This window comes from Syngnathus typhle, linkage group LG14, assembly GCF_033458585.1.
Source record: "Syngnathus typhle isolate RoL2023-S1 ecotype Sweden linkage group LG14, RoL_Styp_1.0, whole genome shotgun sequence".
NCBI lineage: Eukaryota > Metazoa > Chordata > Actinopteri > Syngnathiformes > Syngnathidae > Syngnathus > Syngnathus typhle.
The window spans coordinates 3942261-3962866 of NC_083751.1; the positions used below are offsets into that span (position 1 = coordinate 3942261).

Here is a 20606-nt window from a genome sequence, read left to right on the forward strand (position 1 = left end):
TCAAGAACTCTCTTAAGTCTGTTTCAATTTTTGGACTTCTTTTAATTGTGGTTGAACAGTTGCAATGCAAGCATACATATTTTGCGTTTTAATCGCGGGCGGAGTCAGATCCAATGTGGTTCGGTTCGACCTGCAGATTTGCTCTCCAAGCCATGTCACACCAGCTGGGGCTGGTGGCCAACAGTTCTCAGCGCCTCATGGTGGTGCCGGTGGCGCTGCTACAGTTGCGGCTCAGCTGGAGGAAGCGGGCGTCCTGGACGGGCCCAGCCTGGGAGTTTTTTCAGGCCAGGCGTCAGTTATGTAACCCTGGCCTTGCCCACACGTGCATGTTGACATCCACACTTAAATGCATGTATTGAAATACCTTGTTTGTTTTTTTCTCCTTTCTAAGAGCCAGAAGATATCACGAGCAGCATTTGTCATACTGATCAGGAGATGGAGACAATCCAGTGAGTGTGATGGATGATCCATCAGCGTTCTAAATTCCGCTTACTGCACGCGTAGAGAAAACTCGTTACACCTCTGTTAATGAAATATGTATGATAAAAGCTTATAAATAAACTTAAGTGTGATTTTATGTCAGTTTTCTCCACTTCAGCAAAACGGCGCTGCTATCCAGATGCTATTAATAACTTGACGCTTAAAGTTAAAAATGGCACACATTGTAAAATCACACACACACAAAATCCAAAAGATCATATGGCTGAGTTTAAATACAAAAAACAAAGTCTAGATTCAGCAATATGTCAGAAATATCAACAGAGGAAGTGAAGATGTGACTTGTGGTAACTTGAGTAACAGCAGCTGCAGGGAGGGAGAGAGAGAGAAAACAACAACAGTCAGACAAATTCATTCTGAGAGAAACATGGATGAACTTGGTAAGGCAACTTTTTGCAATCTATTTTCAGTGATTCTCAGATAAATCAGTCGAATTTGATTCTGAGGCAAAGTGATTTTATGTGGTCAGTTGTCTCAGGATATATTTAATGGTGCACATTCGTGATCTAATCTGATTAAATCCCCCAAATGTGTCAAATCCTAGTTTTATAAAGTAGATATGCGCGCTTTTGGTTGAAATTGTCAGAGGCATTCTTTTTCTTTGTGACAGTGGTTCTTTCCCGTATAATACAATATGGAGGGCAAAATATTCCAAACAGTTCATTTATTTTAAACTTATTTACACTTGGAAAAACAACTACAGCCGCACCTATCGTTAGAGTATTACCATCATTAATATGTGCGTGACTGCACTGGGATTGACTTGAATATTTTCAAAGGGATTATTTCAGCAAATTTTACTTCTGTAAAAGTTCTAACATCACTTCCTGAGGAAACCCGTTTGCACACATTAATCTCAAACAGAAAACACAGACACCTCTGCCGTCTGAGAGTTTGACAGGAAACACAAACACACCACTTAGCGGCTAAACCTTCAATTTATGTTCCAGATTTGCTGTTGGAAGAGCTCGCCCTTAATCCGACTGCTTCAGAAGACAGTCGTGAAACCTTGAAGGAGTCGGCTGCCGTCAGCACCGGACCTAATGAGGGATCTAACCTAAAACTGAACAGGTTCACTCACTAAATATTGCACAACCAAAACCTCCATAGTAATTTTCCTGATTTGCTAACAATGGTCCCCTCCAGTGGTGGCATCCAAAACACATGTAAAAAGAAAAAAAAAAAAAAGCACATTGACTTATAAGACTTTGAACAACCAATCTTCTCATGGGGTTTTTAGTGAGCCAGCTCTTCCCGAGGCAGCTTCCCAGGACTCACCCACCGTCGAACTGGACTCCATTTTGCAAGATCTGTTGAGCCTGGCATCAGGGGTGAGCGTTGCCTCACCTTTTACCTTTCTACTTGGACATTGCATGCTGAACTTGTGAACTTAACCACACTCACCAAGAGGGGGCAGCATTGTTCCGATTTGGACACTGAGGCCAACCCCACGTCATCATCTGACCTTTGAGCATGCAACCCAATGTCCACCATCCTTATCTCCGTTTAGGACACAGCCCCTTCGCCGCTTCTACAGGAGCAGTCTGATGAGAAGAAAACAAAAGATGGTCAAGGGGATTTTGACTCCAAGGCTTCAGTCGGGGGCAAAGACTCAGACAGCATTGATGATCTTCTCGGAGGCCTGAGCACTGACTTTGAAAAGATTGGAGTCCACACTGCAGCCAAGGGCCGCTGTGCCGCCTGCAACAAAGTGATTGTGGGAAAGGTACTCTTGATTTTTACGACTAAAATGTTTCTCCCTCACATATGAACTTCTTCCTGTCTTGCTCAGATGCTGGCGGCTTTAGGGAAAATGTGGCACCCGCAGCACTTTGTGTGTGTGACGTGTCAGACGGAGCTGAGTACCACAGGCTACTTTGAGCGGGACGGACGCCCGTACTGCCGGGAAGACTACGAGAAGCTCTTTGCGCCGCGCTGCGCCTACTGCAAGGGGCCCATTGTGCAGGTAGGAGGCCTCCCATTTGTTAGCAGTCAAATATATTACGGCAGGAATTCATCCATCCATCCATTAGGTCTTATTAGTAGACAAGTCTACATTAGCATGTGCAAATTTACCATCTTATTGCTTTCAAAAAACTTCATATAAAAACTATCCCAGACTAAGATTAGCAAAATCAAGCCAACCCAAGCTAAGATAAACAAAGATAAACTAAACCAATAACAGGCTATAGGCAAGATTATAAGATAAGACTTTTTTGATCCCAGTACTACAATGGCTAACACTACATAATCAATCTTAAATGTTAAGTAAACAGTACCTAATATTTTCCGTTCATCCCATCTATTTTTTTGAACCGCTTATCCTCACTAGGGTACGTCTCAGCTCCCTACTGTAGACATACTGCACAGCAAAGTCAATCATCCCAACTGTATAATGGCAATCTAAAAAGTAATTGGTTGATATTTGACGTTACAGAACATCCTGACAGCTCTGGACCAGACCTGGCATCCGGATCACTTTTTCTGCGCACACTGTGGAGATTTTTTTGGCGATGACGGTACCATAAAGAAAACCCTTTGCCTTTAAAAAATAAAAAAATAAAGTGCAATGAGCTCATTAGCCATGTGCGTTCAAAGGTTTCCTGGAGAAGGATGGGAAGCCTTATTGTTCCGCCGACTTCTACCGCCTCTTCGCCCCCAAGTGCGCAGGCTGCGGGGGGTCCGTGACGAAAGACTACCTGAGCGCAGCCAACGACACGTGGCATCCGGAATGCTTCGTCTGTGCGGTGAGTTCCTCATCCTCGCGCCTAAAAAAAAAAAGGCAACATCAATACAGAGCGTGAGTCCTTTTGTGTCCCTCCAGGACTGTCTGAAGCCCTTCTCCGGCGGCCGCTTCATGGAGCTGGACGGCCGCCCGCTGTGCCAGAAGGACTTCCACTTGCGTCAAAGCACTTTGTGCGGCAGCTGCCGTCAGCCCATCGTGGGCCGCTGCATCTCAGCTCTGGACAGCAAGTTTCACCCGGAGCACTTTGTGTGTGCTTTTTGTCTGCGGCAGCTCAGCCAAGGAATCTTTCAGGAGCACAAAGGCAGACCGTACTGCTCGACGTGCTTTAACAAACTCCTTGTGTGATGTATAGAAATATAAAGAAAGCAATGTTATTATAGTTTGTCACCATTTTTTTTAAGAAACTATGAGTGACCAATTAATTCTTTTTTTACTGTAATACAATTATTGATGAATGATACAGTTGTAAGACTATTTTGTGTGTCTTGAAATTTCCCAATGTCCCCAAACACACCATTTAGGACATTGATCAAAGCAAGTTTAATACCTGTCCGGTTCTCTTCACACTCCGCCCAAAATGTTTATACAGAAAGAAGGAAATAAAACGAGACTGTTAAACTCGGGAAGTGCTAAGTAACATGCTTGCATAAAACCAGCAAACTGCACTTTTATTAGCCTCAGGTCATTTTGAAATAACTTTCTTATCAACTGCGCCTTTAAGTTGACTAGCTGATTGTTTTGCTTAACTGCTAAGACTGCAGTTGACCCTGTGCAGCCACGTTTGGTTAGCTGCGTGGTGCTTGGTTTGTGTTGGCGCTATGAGACGCTTTCCTTTGACTTTTCTCTGGACCGCTCGCTCAGAATTGTCGTTTGGTGAGCGCTTGCTGGGGCGGCGGGCATTAATCATGCTGTCATCGCTCGCCTCTTATAGTCTGGATACGTCACATGAGCCTTTGCATCATGGAAGAAGTGTCAATTAAGTGAAGTCCAGCTATCCAACCTGTGGTTAGGGTTACGGTCAGAGTTTAGGGTTTCGGGTGTTAAACATGGTTAAACCTTCAGCGAATCATAAATGTTTCTGTGCGAGTCCAAATGTGTTTAAAAAAATGAAAATTATTACAAAAAAAAAGTAACTTCCTCCCATCTACCTTGGAAATACAAATCCGGCTAGCTTGCGCTGGTCCACTTCAGCCGTGTTTTCTCTGGTGCCGATGCAGGTATCACACCTGATACCATGACTGCTTCCTCTGTCCAAGAGAAACATCACGCTCCTCTTGGCCTTACACTAAGCATCGCACGCACTCACATTTTATCGCCTCTGAGCGCCCACTGATCTTTGAAGGTTTTTTTTTCTTCTTTTTCATGAGTTAAATAGAGTCGTCTCTCGAGGACCAACACGATGGGAGGGCCAAAACAGGTCCTGCATCTTGCCAACACTCACTGCCAATGTTCCTTGTTGGACCTTCATGCTAACTACAGGAGGAAAGCTAGAGCACTAGAGGAAAAGAATGGAAAGATGTCACCAAAGAAACGAGCACTGATTAAACTAGTGGCGATTTCTACGGGAGCATCGATCAGTTTATGTTGACAGCTAATGTTGACAAACGAGTGTGACTAACAAGCTAACATTTTAATCGGTGTCATTTGTAGCCGTGTATCCTCAAAATTCCACCGCGGTTCACCCATATGGTATTGGCTCGGACATGTTGGAACATCATGTTGCCCACAAAGCAAACTGGTTTGGGTTTCATGGGAAAGGAAGAAACAGTGAGCCGTTTTTTTTTTTTCTTCTTCTTTCGAGCCACACTCCAAAAAATGAAACCTCAGATTTACTTAAAAAGCTTTCTTCACAAAACTACTTTGAGTAACTGTTAGTTTCTTCGTATTGACTGAACAACATAGATGTACATAAACCAAGTTCCCTGAAGTTATATGAAGCAGTTAACCACTTAAGATAAAAAGGATGAGTAGTGTGAGCTGGTAGTTTCTATACAGAATCAATTTCTCTTTCAACACTTACCATAAAATCTTATATCAATCTGTTTGGATCTTCATTGAGGTAGACAGCAAGGGTGTATGTTCTCTTCATTGTCATTGTGTCATTCTGTAAACCATAACATAAACAAATATGAATTTCAAAAGTAAACCCGGGGTTAAGACAGAAGCATGTGAACTGGATCAGGTGTTACGTGGGGGTCGTAGAAAGACAGTTTTGAGACTGGGACAAGGCCAGTTACAGATACGCCGCTTATCTAAATCCACTGCCTGTGTGGCCGCCATCATTATGGGATTTTCTTGAAACAGTAACAGAACTGATCGGCCTCTTGAGGTTTCAGCCGTCTTGTGGTTTGCTCAAGGCTGGGAAGAGGAAAGCCCGCAAGGGCACCGCTAAGCATTTGATGGATTAGAGTTGCCCCAGAAGGAGTCACAAATACTGTGCTCTCATAAAACTAAGAGGCAGAGGTTCATCAAGTCGTTTGCTACATTGGTGTATCAATTTCAGAAGATGCTAAGTCAACAGATAAAAAAAAAACACTTAGAGTAAATTTGGCCAGGTTATAAATCATTTTGGGCTTAACTGTAAGTTTCTGTATCTGTTCGGTAGCAAATCAAGCTAAACAAACAGCAACGTTGGCATTATTCATTCATTTTTACCGCCTTCTGTGGAAATATTACACAGTCAAGTCTCCATTAAGGGATTAAAGCTCAAATTACCGCCTCTGTGGCTCATTTATGCTCCCAATCCAAGTTACTCGTTGATGTATCCGGTGGTACGATAATAAAATGCGAAACACATTTCAAAATAAGAAATTCTTCCCAGCATTGATGGACTGAGGTTTTTATTTTGATGATGTTTGATATTTTAACACATCAAAAATGTGAAGGACAACAGAGGAGGAGAAAATGGAGATGTAAATTTTCCCGAGTGATCAAACTGAGCGTGAGAACGTCTGCCATTGATACGGTGGTGTTTACGCTATTAAAAAAAATGTGGAAACGTAATATCTCAGTATGAACTCGCGCTGTGGTTGAGAAGCAAAATGTTGGGCTCCAAGTTCTGTATGGTGGCATTGAGATCAATTTAACTCACTTCACAACAAGACACAGTGGAGAACAATGAGAATTACATGTTGTGTAATCAACCAAACCACCAAAGTTTAGTGCACAATAGCCTGTTAGCTTCATGCTAACAAAACACAAATCGCTGCCAAAATAAATCTAAAACAAGAACAAGCATTTTGTGAATTCAAACAAACCACATAACTTAGTCTTTGAAAAGTTTGCTAGCTTAAGGCTAACCAACAAGCATCGGTCATCTGGAACGGAATCATTTCAATTAATTTCAAAAGGGAAACAAATCATTTGAGATCTTTGGGAAACTTGGGTTTTGAGTTACGGGCACAGTCACGGGACAAATGAAAGTCACATCTCAAGGCACCACTGCAATTCATGACCTTTGGGGTATTTTGACTTTCGCATGCTAAATACGTCCGGCAGCCGCTTGAATTTGTGGAAAAATGTGGTTTCCGAGCTTTCGAGAGACTTAAGTGCCACAAAACCAAACAACCCAACAGTGAAGTCTGTATCACGTACGCTCAGATCACTTAGTAAATGTTACTCTGTCAACTTTGGTGGAGAGCATGCGACCTCAAAACAGAATCCAGTCATTTGCGGGTGTGTGCAGGGTGATGAGTGAGGGCTCCGGAGGGCTCGCTCTGAAACCGACTCACAATCACAGCGGTGCGCCAGATCCAGTCAAACGGACTCTCATAAATCAGCCCGCTGTCTCGCTGTACCGGCTGAAGAATTCGGAGCTCCCAAGAGTGTAATACGTAGCGCCACCCTCTCAGTACAAATACTTAATTACAAAAAAACAAGGGGTCAATCGGGATACTATGTGATGTGTTCATTTCATCACAGCGCTTTATAAAGAAAAATATATCGATGTACATATAAGATGATGTGGATGGCCGTAATTCACGTTAAAAAGTTGTTTATGACTGCAACAAAGTTGAAGGCTATCACTATCTTGTGCAGTGAGGAAAAGTTCCATAAATATAATCCCATCCACATGCTCTTAAAAAGCAATTTGTGCGCGACACATTCACAGATTTAAGGCTCATTAAAAGGACGTAATCCAATCAAATGTAAACACATGAAGCATATTTTTGAAATGTCATGCAAATGCACAGTAGCTTGCTTGTGCATCCAGCGTACAGTCAAGTATGTGTCTGCCGACGAAGTTTGCGTATGTGCCTGAGCGGCTCCCAGTGTATTAATGACTTCCCCGGTGGCGAATAAAAGCAGCTTGGTGGTTCTCCGCCTAGGCGCGCCATCTGAACCACGTAATAATTCTACGAGGCCCTTGTGGAGACCGAAGAATGTCCGTAGCATTTTATCTGCGCTTAAATAAGAAGACAACAAATATTTAAAGTTGGTGTTTTTTTTACATTTCCAAAAAGGTATGAAATCTCAGTTTTTATACTAAAATGAATTTAAGAATACCGTAAAGTGTCAAGTGGACGGGGACATCAGCGCCACGCACAAAATTGAATCACACAGCACAACGCCTTGAGGCTAAAGCATATATAAATGGACATAAAGTCCTTCTATTTTCTTTTGTCTGTGTCCTGGAGTACACATCACAGGCCAACACATGTTCCGGATCAGCTGAAGAAGCAGAAAATTACCTCACTTAGATCTTTCCGACCAGCCCTCTGTACGTGTGTGTGTGTTCTTTATTGGAGAGCCCTCCAGTCATACAAGGCGTGCCGTTTCATTTTTTTCCCCCTCTCTGGACCTACGTTTGTTTTTACGGTGCCATAGAAGCCATGCTGCTGACTGTTGACGTGTTTCATCTGTGGATCTATGTTCATGTCCCCACGTGTGTGTGTGTGTGTGTATGTGTGTGTAGCACGATTGAGCCAGTCTGTTTCCTAACAGGCTGCGGGCCTGTTGACAGCCCTTCTGCTTCCTGTCAAGCACCAGAACAGCTCTATGTGTTGGTGAAGAGTCGATATAAGAGGGATGCTCATATTGGAGTGAGTGTTTTGTGTGCATGTGTGTGTTTATCCGAGTCCACAGCCAGGTTATTATTAGAAGCGGCAGCTTCAAAAGCTTCTCTGCCCACTTCTTGTAGAGCATCCATTACAGTCACTTGAAAGCAGCGTTTGAATCAATGCATTATGTTCATATTCCAGGTAAATAGAGATTCAAAACGGGTCACAATTTTAGGAACACCTGCGCAATGAGATTGTGATTAAAAATGTCCATCGATCACATTTTTAGAGCGTGAGGGTAATACACCGATTATTTTATTTAGTCTTTGAAATCACGAAAAGACTTGATAATGTTCAATAATAAACCTTTTTTTTAAAAATATTAAGTCACCGCAGACAAGCGTCTTTACATTTTACATTTTCCCGTCGGCTCTCAATATTACCCGACGGCGGATATCGTCATACGTGTGTGAGCTTTGATGCCTGGCAGTCAGCATGGATGTGCTATAAAAGCTCTTTTCAATCAGATAATCTTCCAAAGAAGCATAAAGCCCGTCTTCAAAAGAAGTCCCGACTTTTGCATCTTACGGTCCGAGTTCACGTGAAAGTCACATATGTGTGATTCAAGCAACGCATGCTGTTCTTGTATTGCCCCGCCCGCCTCAACCTCAGAAAGAAAACCTTCATTTGTGACCGAAATGATCTTTTCACTGTATATACGTTTCCCATTTCCATATTATCATAAAATGGAAGGCCTCTATTGTCTGCCGCCATGTCTTGTCGAGAACATGATGAGAACATGCCTCGTCTTATTCTCAACAAGGCAAAAGGTAGATTTGCTTAACAGCGGGATGAGCCTCGCCTTCATCCATCCACTTTGCTTCTCTTCAATGAGGCCGAGAGAGGAGGCGAAAGCCTCTATGGTTATGGCATAATACAATTACTCACAATGGCGCGTGATCAGTAGGAGAGAGGATGCATCACGGGGCGCCCTCGCCGGACAGCTTTGATGTGATGCACTCCTGCGTGAAGAGAGGCTGTAAGTGAGTGATGAGGGGAAAAAGCGGGAGGGGGTGGGGGGAAACACGATAATCACAATAGCTGATGACCGAGAGCTGCTCGGGCTGCTGGCATAGTGCTTGTAATAGTATGTTTATGTCCCACGTAAAAATAATAAATCCTTGCTCTCGCTCTAAATAGTGAAGTGCCCCAGACACGACATGGGGAAATCTCATGCACAAAAGATATTAATTAAAGGCCATCAATTATTTTCTGTGTGCATTATATTGGAAGAAAAAATCTCTAGTGACATCTTGGGACTAATTTGAAATAAAGGAAACCACCAAATCCAAAGAAAAACAACCAACCAGAGTCAGGAGGTGCAAGTTAAGCGAGTCAGGAGGTGCAAGTTAAGCGCCGTCTAACATGGCAGAAGGGTAAAAGGGACGTTGGCGCCGATGTGGGAGTGAACACAGCCAATTGACTATTTTGCTGACTGTGACGGCTATGCAACCAAGCTAGGATCCAAAATGGATAACAGCAAAGTCTGTGCATGCAACAACCTTGTAGTTTAGCATGCTAGCCGGAGACTCAAATTTGTTTATATAAGCAAATTAAAAGTCACTATTCTTTAATGACCTTTAGGTCATACATACTCACAATTGAAAGCATGTCATGTGATTTTAGTGATCCCAAACCATGAGAAAAAAAATCACGAGACCTTGCTTTGAAGGACCACCACCCTCCCCCCCCCCATGTGACCCTTGTCACTTTATCTCTTCCCTGTCCTGCCTTTTGTCAAGTTGACCTCTGAGTGATGAAGATAGAGAGACAGGCATCCTGTGCGCATGTTGACATGCCCTGAGGGGCAATCCTGTGCAGGGATCAGTGGTGAGAACCAAATCCAAATCTAATTGAGTCGATACAGGAAAGTAGTACTTGAGTCAATGCTTATGTCTGGGACAAGCTCGTTTCAGCTCGATTTGTTATGGAGGGAAATTCCTCAAATTTGGTCCCATTGTTGGTACCTGTCTGCAGCTGGTGGACACATTCACTCCCATCCCGACACTGTCCTCCTTCTCCTCCTCCTCCTCCGCCACATCTTCTTTTCCCAAGCTATCTGAAAAAGAAAACCACAATAACATTTCACCGGAGACTCCGTCAATATTATTCTTTGACATCTTCAAAGCGGGACAGAGGATATTGGAGCCCAAAGCTGGAGACGGGTGGAGATAGAGAGGGGGAGCGGGTGTGCATGTGTGTGTGTTGTGCAAGTGAAAAAAGACAGAGCGGCTGTTCAGTTTGGCCGTCCCGGTCCGTCTTACTTCCCCCCTCTCAAGTATGGCTGCCTGAAGCGATGAGCCCCTCCTCGGTATCCGTCATCTCTAGCTGTTCTTTGAAGCTATATCTCAGCACCCCCGGGGTCAACCACATATCCCGCTCCATCTATGCGATCCTCTGATGTCCACTAGGGGGCCCCGTGTCTTAAACAGTGTGTGATGGGGTTTTAAGGGGAACACAAGAAGCACCTCTTTCATTACACGCTCATAGAGAAGTTGTGATTTCGGAGGCTGTGAGTTACTGCCGCATTTTCGAGCCGGGACTCCTGCTAGCTATCAGACAGACAGACAGACTGGCAAGCAGGCAGCCGCAAGGACAAACAGACACTGGATCTTCACGGATGGGGCCACGTTGCATCTGCTTTCTGTCCGTTGACTGTCACAAAAAAAAAAAAAAGATAGCTGATCGTTTTCAGGAGGTTTGGACTTTTGTAACAGAACAAAAAGTCAATCTGAAAGCTGCAGCTGTTGAAATCTCCACACTGGCTTCCTGTGAGTCAAAAAATACATTTGAAAAGTAAATATCTTTGTGAAAAAGTAAGATCTTTGTGATATTTCCAGATCCCTCGGGTTATCCGGTGTTGGCTTATTAAATGTTTCCAGAACCAGAAGCAAACAACGTAGCACGGCATTTTCTTTTTTTATGCTCCTCAAATGTCCTGAACACCTGGGATTGTCTCAAACTTCGAATTTTGACTACAGCACACGGGAGAATAAGTGTCCACGTTTGAAGTTAAGAGCGAACTTTAGTGGCTGGGCTGTTATTGTGCAGCATGCCGTAAGGTCCTGGAGCTGGTCCAGGAATCTCCCGCAGCCAGCAGCTGACTTTCTAACGGGCCAAGAATGCGAGCGAGCTCCTTCAAAGGAGCAAAGTGCGGTTAAAGCAGGTATACCCGATTCCGCAGGTGCCCACATTAGGGCCGCCGCAAAATGCTAACTGAAATCTCACACCTGAGCAACGGGACAAAGGATGACCAGAAAAGATGAGACTCAAAGCCGCAGAAGAATGCGCTCGACTTTCATGAATGGTGCCTATGTAGAAAAAGACTCAAGGGTCAAAGGTCAGCGTTTCTTTTTTCCGGCGTGCGACTGTGTTAAAAGACAAGCTGGTCAACGGGCCGCTCGATGAAGACGCGGGGAGAACACGGCCCGGGACAAAGAAGTGCTTGTACCGTGTCCGTCAGCTTTCAGTCCACTGGGGGGGGGGGGGGGGGGGGGGGGGGGCGTGTCCTGGGGGCCACCGGTGTGAGGCCTCTCTGTGATAAATGTCCCCGCTACTTGACTCTGTCACCGGGCCCTCGGTTGGGACAATGGCGAAGGTCAAAGCGGAGCGGAGGGGCCACTTTCCCTCTCCCTGTTTATTTCAAACGGGTCTGCTCCACATCAGGACTTTGCCGACTGGAAAGTAAACAAAACACTTCTCGCTGTTGTCCTGACTCGAGCTTGCTTATTTGTGACCATTCATCATCGGCGTAAAGGCCCCAGCGGTCGCGCTCTCGTGCCGCCGGCCAGTCAAACACAAACGGACGCAGATGAATGACAGGCTGCCGAGGAGGAAGCACACGACAGCGTATGATGTATGGTTCATTTACATTGGGGGGAATGCAGAGGAAAAACAACTGCCCTGCAATCAAATGGAAGCAAAATATCGCAGCAACTTCACATAATATGGACATAAAGGGGGACTGTGAAAACAAATTACATTTTGATTCATTAGTTCCGAAAATAATAATTTAATATGATTAATTACAGTACTTGTATGTGTTCACAAATCCCCCCTTATGAGCAGCATTGAAAATAAACTTGTACAAGTTGCATTTATGTTTGCAGAAAGCTTTGTGTAAACCTCAAAGTACCACATTGAGAGTTTACAGCAAGCCTGTCATCCCTCTCTTAACCTGTGCCCCCCCCCCCCCTCCCTCCTTTCCAAAGAGGAGGAGGGGTGCACGCCACCTCCCACTCTCCCAGCGCAGAGACGCTCCAAACTTGTGGAGCGCACCGCGGAAACTTTCCAAAGACTCTCAACAGTGACTTGCTCTGCACCGAGAGGAGGAAGAGAGAGGACGAGACGCGCTTTGGGGGCGCCGCAAAGTGGTGGGGATGGCGAGGAGGCGCGATGGTTCCCCCGCCGCACTGTGAGGACGTGAAATAAAAACTTTTTAAGGCGACGCTGACAGCGCAGTGAAAGGAGAGGAAAGAGGGATTACACCACGAGCTGCGTGTCGTGTTGTCACCTGGACAGACGGCATGGTGCGTGTAACGGGGCTGGGCTGGGTGCTCCTGAGCGCGCTCTTGCACCCTGCGGCGCCCTGGGGCGCGCGGCCGGCCGGCAGACCGAGGCAGTGTGACCCGCCCGAGTCGGTGAGTGACTTTGTTACACCAATATAAAATGGCGATAATTACTGACGTCAAAATATTATGAGCTAATCCAACTGCCAGGAAGAAGTTGTCATGTCACAAGAAAAAGATGCAATTTAAATGATGTGAGAAAACTAGATATTAACAAATTAAAGTCATAGTAAATAGCTATGTCAAAAATAACCCAATATTGATAAAAGAAAAAAATTGATCGATCTAAAAGTTGTGCAAAATTGACAGAGTAGGGGATCGGTTCATTTTTGGACCCAAATTGGGTTATTTATGACAGGTCCATATTACGAGAATACAAACTTGTGGAGCGCAGATCTCCATTTGAAAATAATAGCGTATCAAGTCGAATTTGACTATTTTGACATTTGTTTTCCTTTTTTAATTCATATTACAATAATTAAGTCTTATGAAAATGTATGTAGGGCCGCAAATATTGAAGTTTGACTATTCCTACATCTGTTACACATCACAATTATCTGAAATTGTTTTTAATTTCTTTTAAACCAATTTTTAATATGACATAAAAATGTCTTTAATTGTTATCAAGTAACCCTCCAAAAACAGCAACCACAAGTGCTACTACTTCTGAACAGCGAGTCATGTTAATTAATAATAATAAAACCTGCACGTTTTTTTTTTCCGTGTGTCTGTGAAATACACATGTCACAATAAGAACATGTAACCAGGTGAAAGTTGTTGCCCATGCAGGAGTGCTTGCCAGTTTTAAAAGCTGTTTATGTGACAAGTGCAAGTGGGGGGGGGGGGGGCTTGACTTCAGCAATGCGTGCATCACATTCCAGCTATGAATGGCTTCTTCAAAAGAAAAACAATATTTAGGAGATTTAGAGAAATTTGTATGCGCCATATAAAAAAAAGTCCCATTAGTTTCTACAAATGGGCACAATTCATCCACGATTATGAGCTTGATGAGATGCTGCTCCATAACTTTACATGACTTCTAACGCAGCACGCCGCACTCTGGTTTGTGTTAAGAGTAATTACCGCCATAAAAAAAAAAAAAGGGAGCCCAGCGCGTCAAGGCTCTGCCGAGAGGTCCAGCGCATAAGCTCACCACTTTTCCATGTCTTAAAGTCTTCGCTTGAGTGTGCACGCTCTTTTCACTGCATGACATGATGACTAATGGCCCGAACCAAAAAAAAGCCTTCCACTTTGTCTGAAAATGAAAATTCAATTAAAGTTCTATTTCTGCGTATGCGCCACGAGGCACGACGGCGCTCTGGATTAAATAAAAGCGCCGTGGATTTATTTCGTCTGGACGGAAACTTTGCCAGATATTTCAATATGTTCATGTCACTTAATTTTGACGATAAAAAGCAAATTCCGCAAGACGATTTGATTTGAGTGCCCCCCCCCTCCGACGACAAACTCGGCTGAGGGAAACCTTGGTCAGATTTTTCAAGTCAACAAATTTCAAAGAATAACGTGAAATCCCGGCAGTGGGCTGGATCTCTCAAATGCCCGATGACATCGCGCCGGCCAGACAGACGAAGGCCCAAAGCGGCGATGATGCCAAAAGCAAAGTCGCAGCACATGCACTTGTGCGTAGCACTTAACAAGAACCATATTCAAAAAGCAAAATGGCATTACGCTGATTCCATTTGCTGTAACATAAGCGCTGCGAGTCCCAAACAATGCCGTCTTGTCGACATCGAGCCCCCCCCCCCCCTCCCGTGGTGTCGGAAATGTCACAAAGCAAAGTCTCGCAGCGGGTTCCCGCTAAGGAACAGCCTCCTTTCAGCATTTTGGACTTTACGAGCTCCGCTCGGAAAGCTTCAAAAAGAGGCTTTGGTAAGTGAGTTGGACAATAAACGGAGCTCTGTTTACAACCAAGTGGGGCTCTCTAAACGCGGGCTGATGGGGCGTCGTATCTAATTTGCATCCCCCTAAATGACATCTCAATTTTATGTAGGTTGATGAGCACGACGAGCAGGCGGCGCCTTCGTCGAGGCGGCTTTTGACTATCTGGAGGGGGTGGAGCAAAAAAAAAAAATCCCATACAATGCTTAAGTGTAATTGCACATCCACACCAGTAGGTGGTGTGTGTGGCAAGGTTGGCAATATATATGAGCTACCCATGACATTTTTCTGGGTACAACGCTAACGTGTAATTGCAGATCCACACCAGTAGGTGGTGTGTGGGGCAATTTTTCCATTTACGTCATTCTGCTTGTTCCACAGCAAAGCGACATGAACTCTTTCCTGTGGAAAGTGAAGCGTGCCCCCCCGCAGCCGCCTTCTTACTTGTACGGCACCATCCACGTGCCTTACACCCGAGTGTGGGACTTCATCCCGGACGTCTCTAAGCGGGCCTTCCGCACTAGCCGCAACGTTTTCTTTGAGCTGGATCTGACCGACCCGCTCACCGTCTCCAAACTGACCAGCTGCCAGCTGCTCCCCCACGGGGAGAACCTCCAAACGCTGCTACCTCGAGACTTGTACCGCCGCCTCAAACGCCACCTGGACTACATCAAGCACATGATGCCGTACTGGATGACGGCGGACCAGCGCGGCCGCGGCCTCTACGCCGACTACCTCTTCAACGCCATCGCCGGGAACTGGGAGAGGAAGAGGCCCGTGTGGGTGATGCTGATGGTCAACTCGCTGACCGAGTGGGACGTGAGGTCCAGGGGCACGCCGGTGCTGGACTTGTATTTGGCGCAGGAGGCAGAGAGGATGGGAAAAACCACAGGGGCAGTGGAGCGGGTGGAGGAGCAGTGTCACCCGCTCAATGGCCTCAACTTTTCTCAGGTAAGACGAGATTTCACTTTTTGTACTTTCTTCAAGGATTTTGCAATGACCTGCTAGGCCATGAGATGCTCCCGGATTGAACAAGGTGAGAAGAGCACAATGCTCTCGCTTCCATCGAGACAGACACGTTCTGTTTTGCTATGCGGTGAACAACCACAAGATGACTGGAACAAACCCACATGGCCATGAGAATCACATCAATCTTTAATTAATCGTTTTGGGATGAACAAATTAAGAGGCGGGTGCATGAAATTAAATAATGAGCGACGCTAATCTGAAAATACTCTTCTCGTGGGAGGTCCCATAAAAATCAGCAATGAGCCTTGACAGCATGAGGAAGACGCTGCCACTCTAAATTTATGCTCTCCTTTGCTCTTTGATCTCCACGGAGGAGGAGAAATATCTCCGTCATGCGAGACTCGACATGTGCTTCGCATCCATGCTATGTCCACGCACATGCAAATCTCCATTTCGTAGGCAACCAGGGGCCTTGGGCGCCACGTGATAGGTCAAAGGGGGCCCGGGGGCTACTTTTAGGAACAAATGCACAGCTAGCATCTTCGCTTTCATACGAACCTCCTAACGACACAGTGTATGGGCGCCCCTTGCGTGCCAGGGAGCTTTGTGGCTCCCTAAATAAGCTGAGCAGTCATCGATATTAGCATTTCCTTTTTCACCTGCGTTAGAGTTAGATGCTAGAAGGCTTTGGCTTTACAAAAAAAGCCCCAACTGGCTCCAGGTAAAGAAAAAAAAGATCAAACTATAGCTATATGACGAGTTGTGAGTCCTCGGTGATGCTAAGGTAACGTCCATGCTAGCTGTTCTGGTAGCATGGCCGCAAACATGGCTGCTAACAAATGCTGCTTTTGATGGGAAAGTCGCCCCTGCCAACATGGCCGACACGTTGACCCATGTTTTAGCCCATCCCGGCCCGTTTCATCTTTACACTGCGTGGATAAAAATATTGAAACACTGGCCATCACACCTACAGGGAAAGAAAATGGAGGGAAGAGAAAAAAAAAATGCTGAGTTGGGGAGGCGGGGTGTCCACACTGTTCCGAGGTTCGGGGCAAATGACCAAAAACGTCTGGAAGATTTAGAAGTCGTGCATGGAGCCAAACCCTGATTGTTTAAATCAATGATTAAGAGGCACATCTCGGTACTTTTGTTGGATGTCATAAGTTGACAGGTTTTGGCAATTAGAATTCCCAAAACAACATGACTTGAATGACATTTCAAATGTTTCAGTGCCATGGAACATTTTCTTGAAGTTCCCTTCGCATCCAATCTCCTTTCCAGATATGTTTGAGTGAGCCCACTCGATATGGAAACTATTATTGTCAATTCTAACAATTTGCGATTTAATCTGAACGCTATGATTGATCGGCTCCCCGTACGCTTGGCTGTAGGAGCGGCAAAGTCGTACGTAAAAGCTCGATGTGAAGGCGCTGGGTGGGAAGTCAAGTGAGATGGAGAGCGACCGGGCCTGTGTGGTCACCGCTTGAGTTAATCTGAAACATGAGCCACGTTAAAAAGGGAAATCCGCGTTGGGAATGCTTCCAAAGCCTGCCGGCTAACATGCTATTTGTTCCCAATAAAGCCAAGCTTACAATATCCTGTAGCTGACTTTTGCGAGAGGCTCTTTAGAAACAAGAGCCGTGATCATTCATCATCCGTAAGCACCCGGGTCTGCGTTCTGACACCGGCGAGACCGAACGCCGAGGCAGCGGTGAGCTCACAGGAAGTCGTTTCTCCTCGCCAGCTTTGTCTGTAGCGCCGATAATAGCGACGAGTCGTCGGAGCGTCAAAGCGCTCATTCTGCTCTAATGACAGCTGCGTGGGACCTGCAGATCATAGCGAGGTGTGGCTGTCTCATCACGCAGGAGCGACTTTGTAGAATGCGGAAACAATGGCAGGTCACGGCGCATGCTTCTCGTCTAGTCGACGCTGATTTAGCCCGACGGTCGGTTCTGCGGTCAGCTGTGAAGCCTGATGCTTAACACTTGCAAAATTGAAGGTCTACATAAAGAGAAGGTATCTCCAGGGTGGCTCCAGTCTGTGGGCCTCCTAGCAAATAAACACCCTTATTTATTATTTTCCCTGGGTCACGTTCCAAGCTGAGCCCACTGGCCCGTGTCGGAGAGAAAAAAAAGAAATTGCATCATATCCGTGGCGCCTGACTCCTGTGTGGGGGTTCAGGGGTCACGTGGGAGGTGGCAGCAGAGGGGCAGCAGAGCGCTAAGGAGACTGGCGGTCTGGCGGGGTCAGTCCGGCCGAGCGCGGAGGCCGACCTTGGAGCAAGTTTTACACCAGTTGGGACTTGAAAGATTCGGGCTCATCGTTTTTACTGGACGGACGAGCAGCCGGATTATTACATTATTTAGGTGTACCTAATGAAGCGTCCGATGAATCAGGCCCCACAGAGGAAAAAAGGATTCCATACCTGAACCTCTGCTTCTTCTCTTCGCTCCATCATTCTGTCGGACATGTCCCGAGGCTGCCGTTGTCCTGCTGTTCACCCATGCACACACACACACGAAAATGAGGGATGACAGAGGAGAAGATTAGATTTAAAGTGTGCAGGCTTCCGTGCATCCTCTCTTTAAGCGGGACTTCAGAGGGTGTTTCACATCCAGGCTGTAATTACCTGAGCAAATATGTGGAAAAACTGCAAGGCAGCGCGTATCAACCCCGATCATCTTGACGTCGGAAGCGAGCAGACGGCGGTCCCGCCGTTGCGCTAATGACTTAATCGGCCTGCCTTTAATGACCAAATAGCCCGCTGCCATCCAGAAGCACTTTGACAATTACAGGAGCCGGCCGGCCGGCCGGCCGGCTGTGAGATGGAGATGCAGAGAAAATTGTGTTTTTACATGAATTGGAGGAAAACATGAGATTAAAGAAGCAAACACATCGAGAGCCTTCAAGAATAAGCCCATTTACAGTTTTTAGTGCTCAGAAAACAAGTCATTCATCAAAGGCTGAAAGTGACCAATTATGACAAAAATCAGGAGAGAAATGATGTTTGTTCTTCCAGAACTATCTGAAATCCGAGGGGAGCGGAAGTAAAACATTCCTGATGTCAGGCGGCGTCGCGGCGCAGTAGACGAGGAGTGCTTTCATCAAATGCGAGCATGAAGAAATAAGTCTCAAGTCCAGATGTGAATATTTCTCCGGAGGTCGCCGCTCTAATTTTTCTAAGTGTCAACACAAGGCTATTATTCTATTGCGTGATTTGTGGATGTGATTGATACTGGTGGTTAATTGTGGTTTTTTTTATCTTCTATAAGCCCAAAGAAAATTTTTTTGGACCAATCAGGTGGATTCGAATGACAGCCGTCTTTTTTTGAATTTCCCTCGGGATTAATAAGGCAGCTATCCATCATTTCTTCCTGCTTTACCCATCAGGGTGACACAGCAGCGGTGAGAGTTTGGTTGTTTTGGGATGCGAGGCCAGGTAGTTTTCCAGAAGGGCTGAATGAGGTTAATCTCGGGTTGTCTGGGCTGATTGATCGCAGACTGGAATGTGACTGACTGATTTCCTCCGAGACTCACTCGCTCGGCCCCTCCGGAATGTTGTTGTCTTCTGGGACGTCACTGTTTTATAACTTTGGTAGTCCGTGTTTAGTTTAAGCAGGGCCGTACCTTTGATGTGTGCGTGTTTGCGTGTGTGTGTATGCAATGAACAGCCGCAGGACTTTATCTATTTAGTTTTCTATTTATTTATTAATTAAGTCATTTATTCATTTAATAAGAAATTTATTTGTTTATTTATCCACACACTCGTGCATTTATTTAGCCATTTGTGCATTTATTTATTCCATTACTATCAACTTGTATGACAATAAGCTATGACAAAACGACATAATTAAAACCATAAATTGATTTGTTCAAGGCAAATAAAGTTCAATACAAAATTTGATTTAACATTTCTTTTAGGTGTGAAACGTGTGTGGGTGTGTCGACAAGGTTGCTGGTAAGCAAAAAAATAAATAAATCCCAGTGTGCCTAGGCATGTAACTTTCCATGTCGGACACTTGTTGGTTGGACCTGAACTCAGCGTCCCGGTGTGCGCATATTAACACGCCCGTTCCACACACACACACATTGACTAGTGGTCATAAATAGATGTCAGGAGAGAGCAAGTGTGTGTGTGTGTGTGCGTGCGTGCATGTGAGGGAGGCTTGTCGAAGATTAAGTGGAATTAGCGAAGCCCTCTCACTGAACCCACTTCTAATGTGACCTATGCAAGTCCTGCGCCCCCTTTGCCTTGTGCCCCATTTCTACTCCGGCCACTGAGCGCTTCAGCAACGCATTGCTCGCCTCTCCACATCATTTGCACGTACGCTGCAACCCTCTTGCATCACCTGGCTTATTTTTAGCTAGTATTGATTCATGGGAAAAAAATGACCCAAAGCAGAAGCCGGCCCCCGTCTGCGCGGCCTCACGTTACATCGACGTAAAAAATCCCGCCGGTTAACCATCTTGTTTTACGACGCTGCAGGAGAAGCCGGGTGAGAACGTTCGGAACGCCGCTTCAACCTTTAAAAGATTTTCCGTGAACCCGATTGACCGAAGGGGGGGCGGTCGCCTTTGTCATCGGCCTCTTGATGACCTCGTCTCCCTTTGGCTGAACGCGCGGGAGCCCCCTTAACTCAAGCGGCTCAACGTGCAACGACACCGACCTGAGCCAATTAGTCTGTGCGGATGATGTTTAATAGGATAAGCGGCTGGGAGAAGATTTGACCAAGGTAAATGTGAGGGCACGATTCCGAAGCGTCAAAGCACAGTTTGTTGCTAGCGCCATAAAAAAGCACCTCGTGTACCGTAAACACAAGCAAAGAGCTATCACGGCTTGGCCTCATTGCGTCTGACTTAAATCCG

At 45.5% G+C, this 20606-nt stretch overlaps 2 protein-coding genes and 1 long non-coding RNA gene across 5 annotated transcripts in view; 2 read left to right on the top strand and 1 right to left on the bottom strand.

Annotated features, from left to right (window-relative positions):
- Positions 1-21: 21 nt before the first annotated feature.
- LOC133167469 (uncharacterized) lies at positions 22-18334 on the bottom strand. 2 transcript variants are annotated; one of them, XR_009717988.1, is made up of 7 exons: positions 18166-18332; positions 10272-10363; positions 9193-9266; positions 5265-5348; positions 3198-3266; positions 365-2042; positions 22-268 (listed from the first exon to the last, which is right to left on the bottom strand). It is a non-coding gene; the product is annotated as an uncharacterized LOC133167469 (long non-coding RNA). The 2 variants fall into 2 exon arrangements; XR_009717987.1 differs by having other exon boundaries at positions 365-3266; positions 18166-18334.
- On the top strand, positions 307-3702 carry lpxn (leupaxin). Of its 2 annotated transcripts, none has more exons than XM_061298280.1 (8): positions 307-449; positions 1449-1569; positions 1739-1829; positions 2009-2224; positions 2291-2464; positions 2936-3017; positions 3097-3245; positions 3323-3702. In XM_061298280.1, the coding sequence occupies exons 1-8, from the start codon at positions 347-349 to the stop codon at positions 3587-3589; spliced, it is 1203 nt and encodes a 400-aa protein (XP_061154264.1). In that variant the 5' UTR covers positions 307-346; the 3' UTR covers positions 3590-3702. The 2 variants fall into 2 exon arrangements, with proteins under 2 accessions (XP_061154264.1, XP_061154265.1); XM_061298281.1 differs by lacking the exon at positions 307-449 and adding an exon at positions 760-878.
- Positions 12560-20606, top strand: part of trabd2b (TraB domain containing 2B) — a 28090-nt gene continuing 20043 nt past the window's right edge. The window contains exons 1-2 of the mRNA XM_061298271.1: positions 12560-12944; positions 15153-15722. Of these exons, the coding sequence (XP_061154255.1) occupies positions 12831-12944; positions 15153-15722 (684 nt within the window). The 5' untranslated portion in view covers positions 12560-12830. The remainder of the gene's footprint in view (positions 12945-15152; positions 15723-20606) is intronic.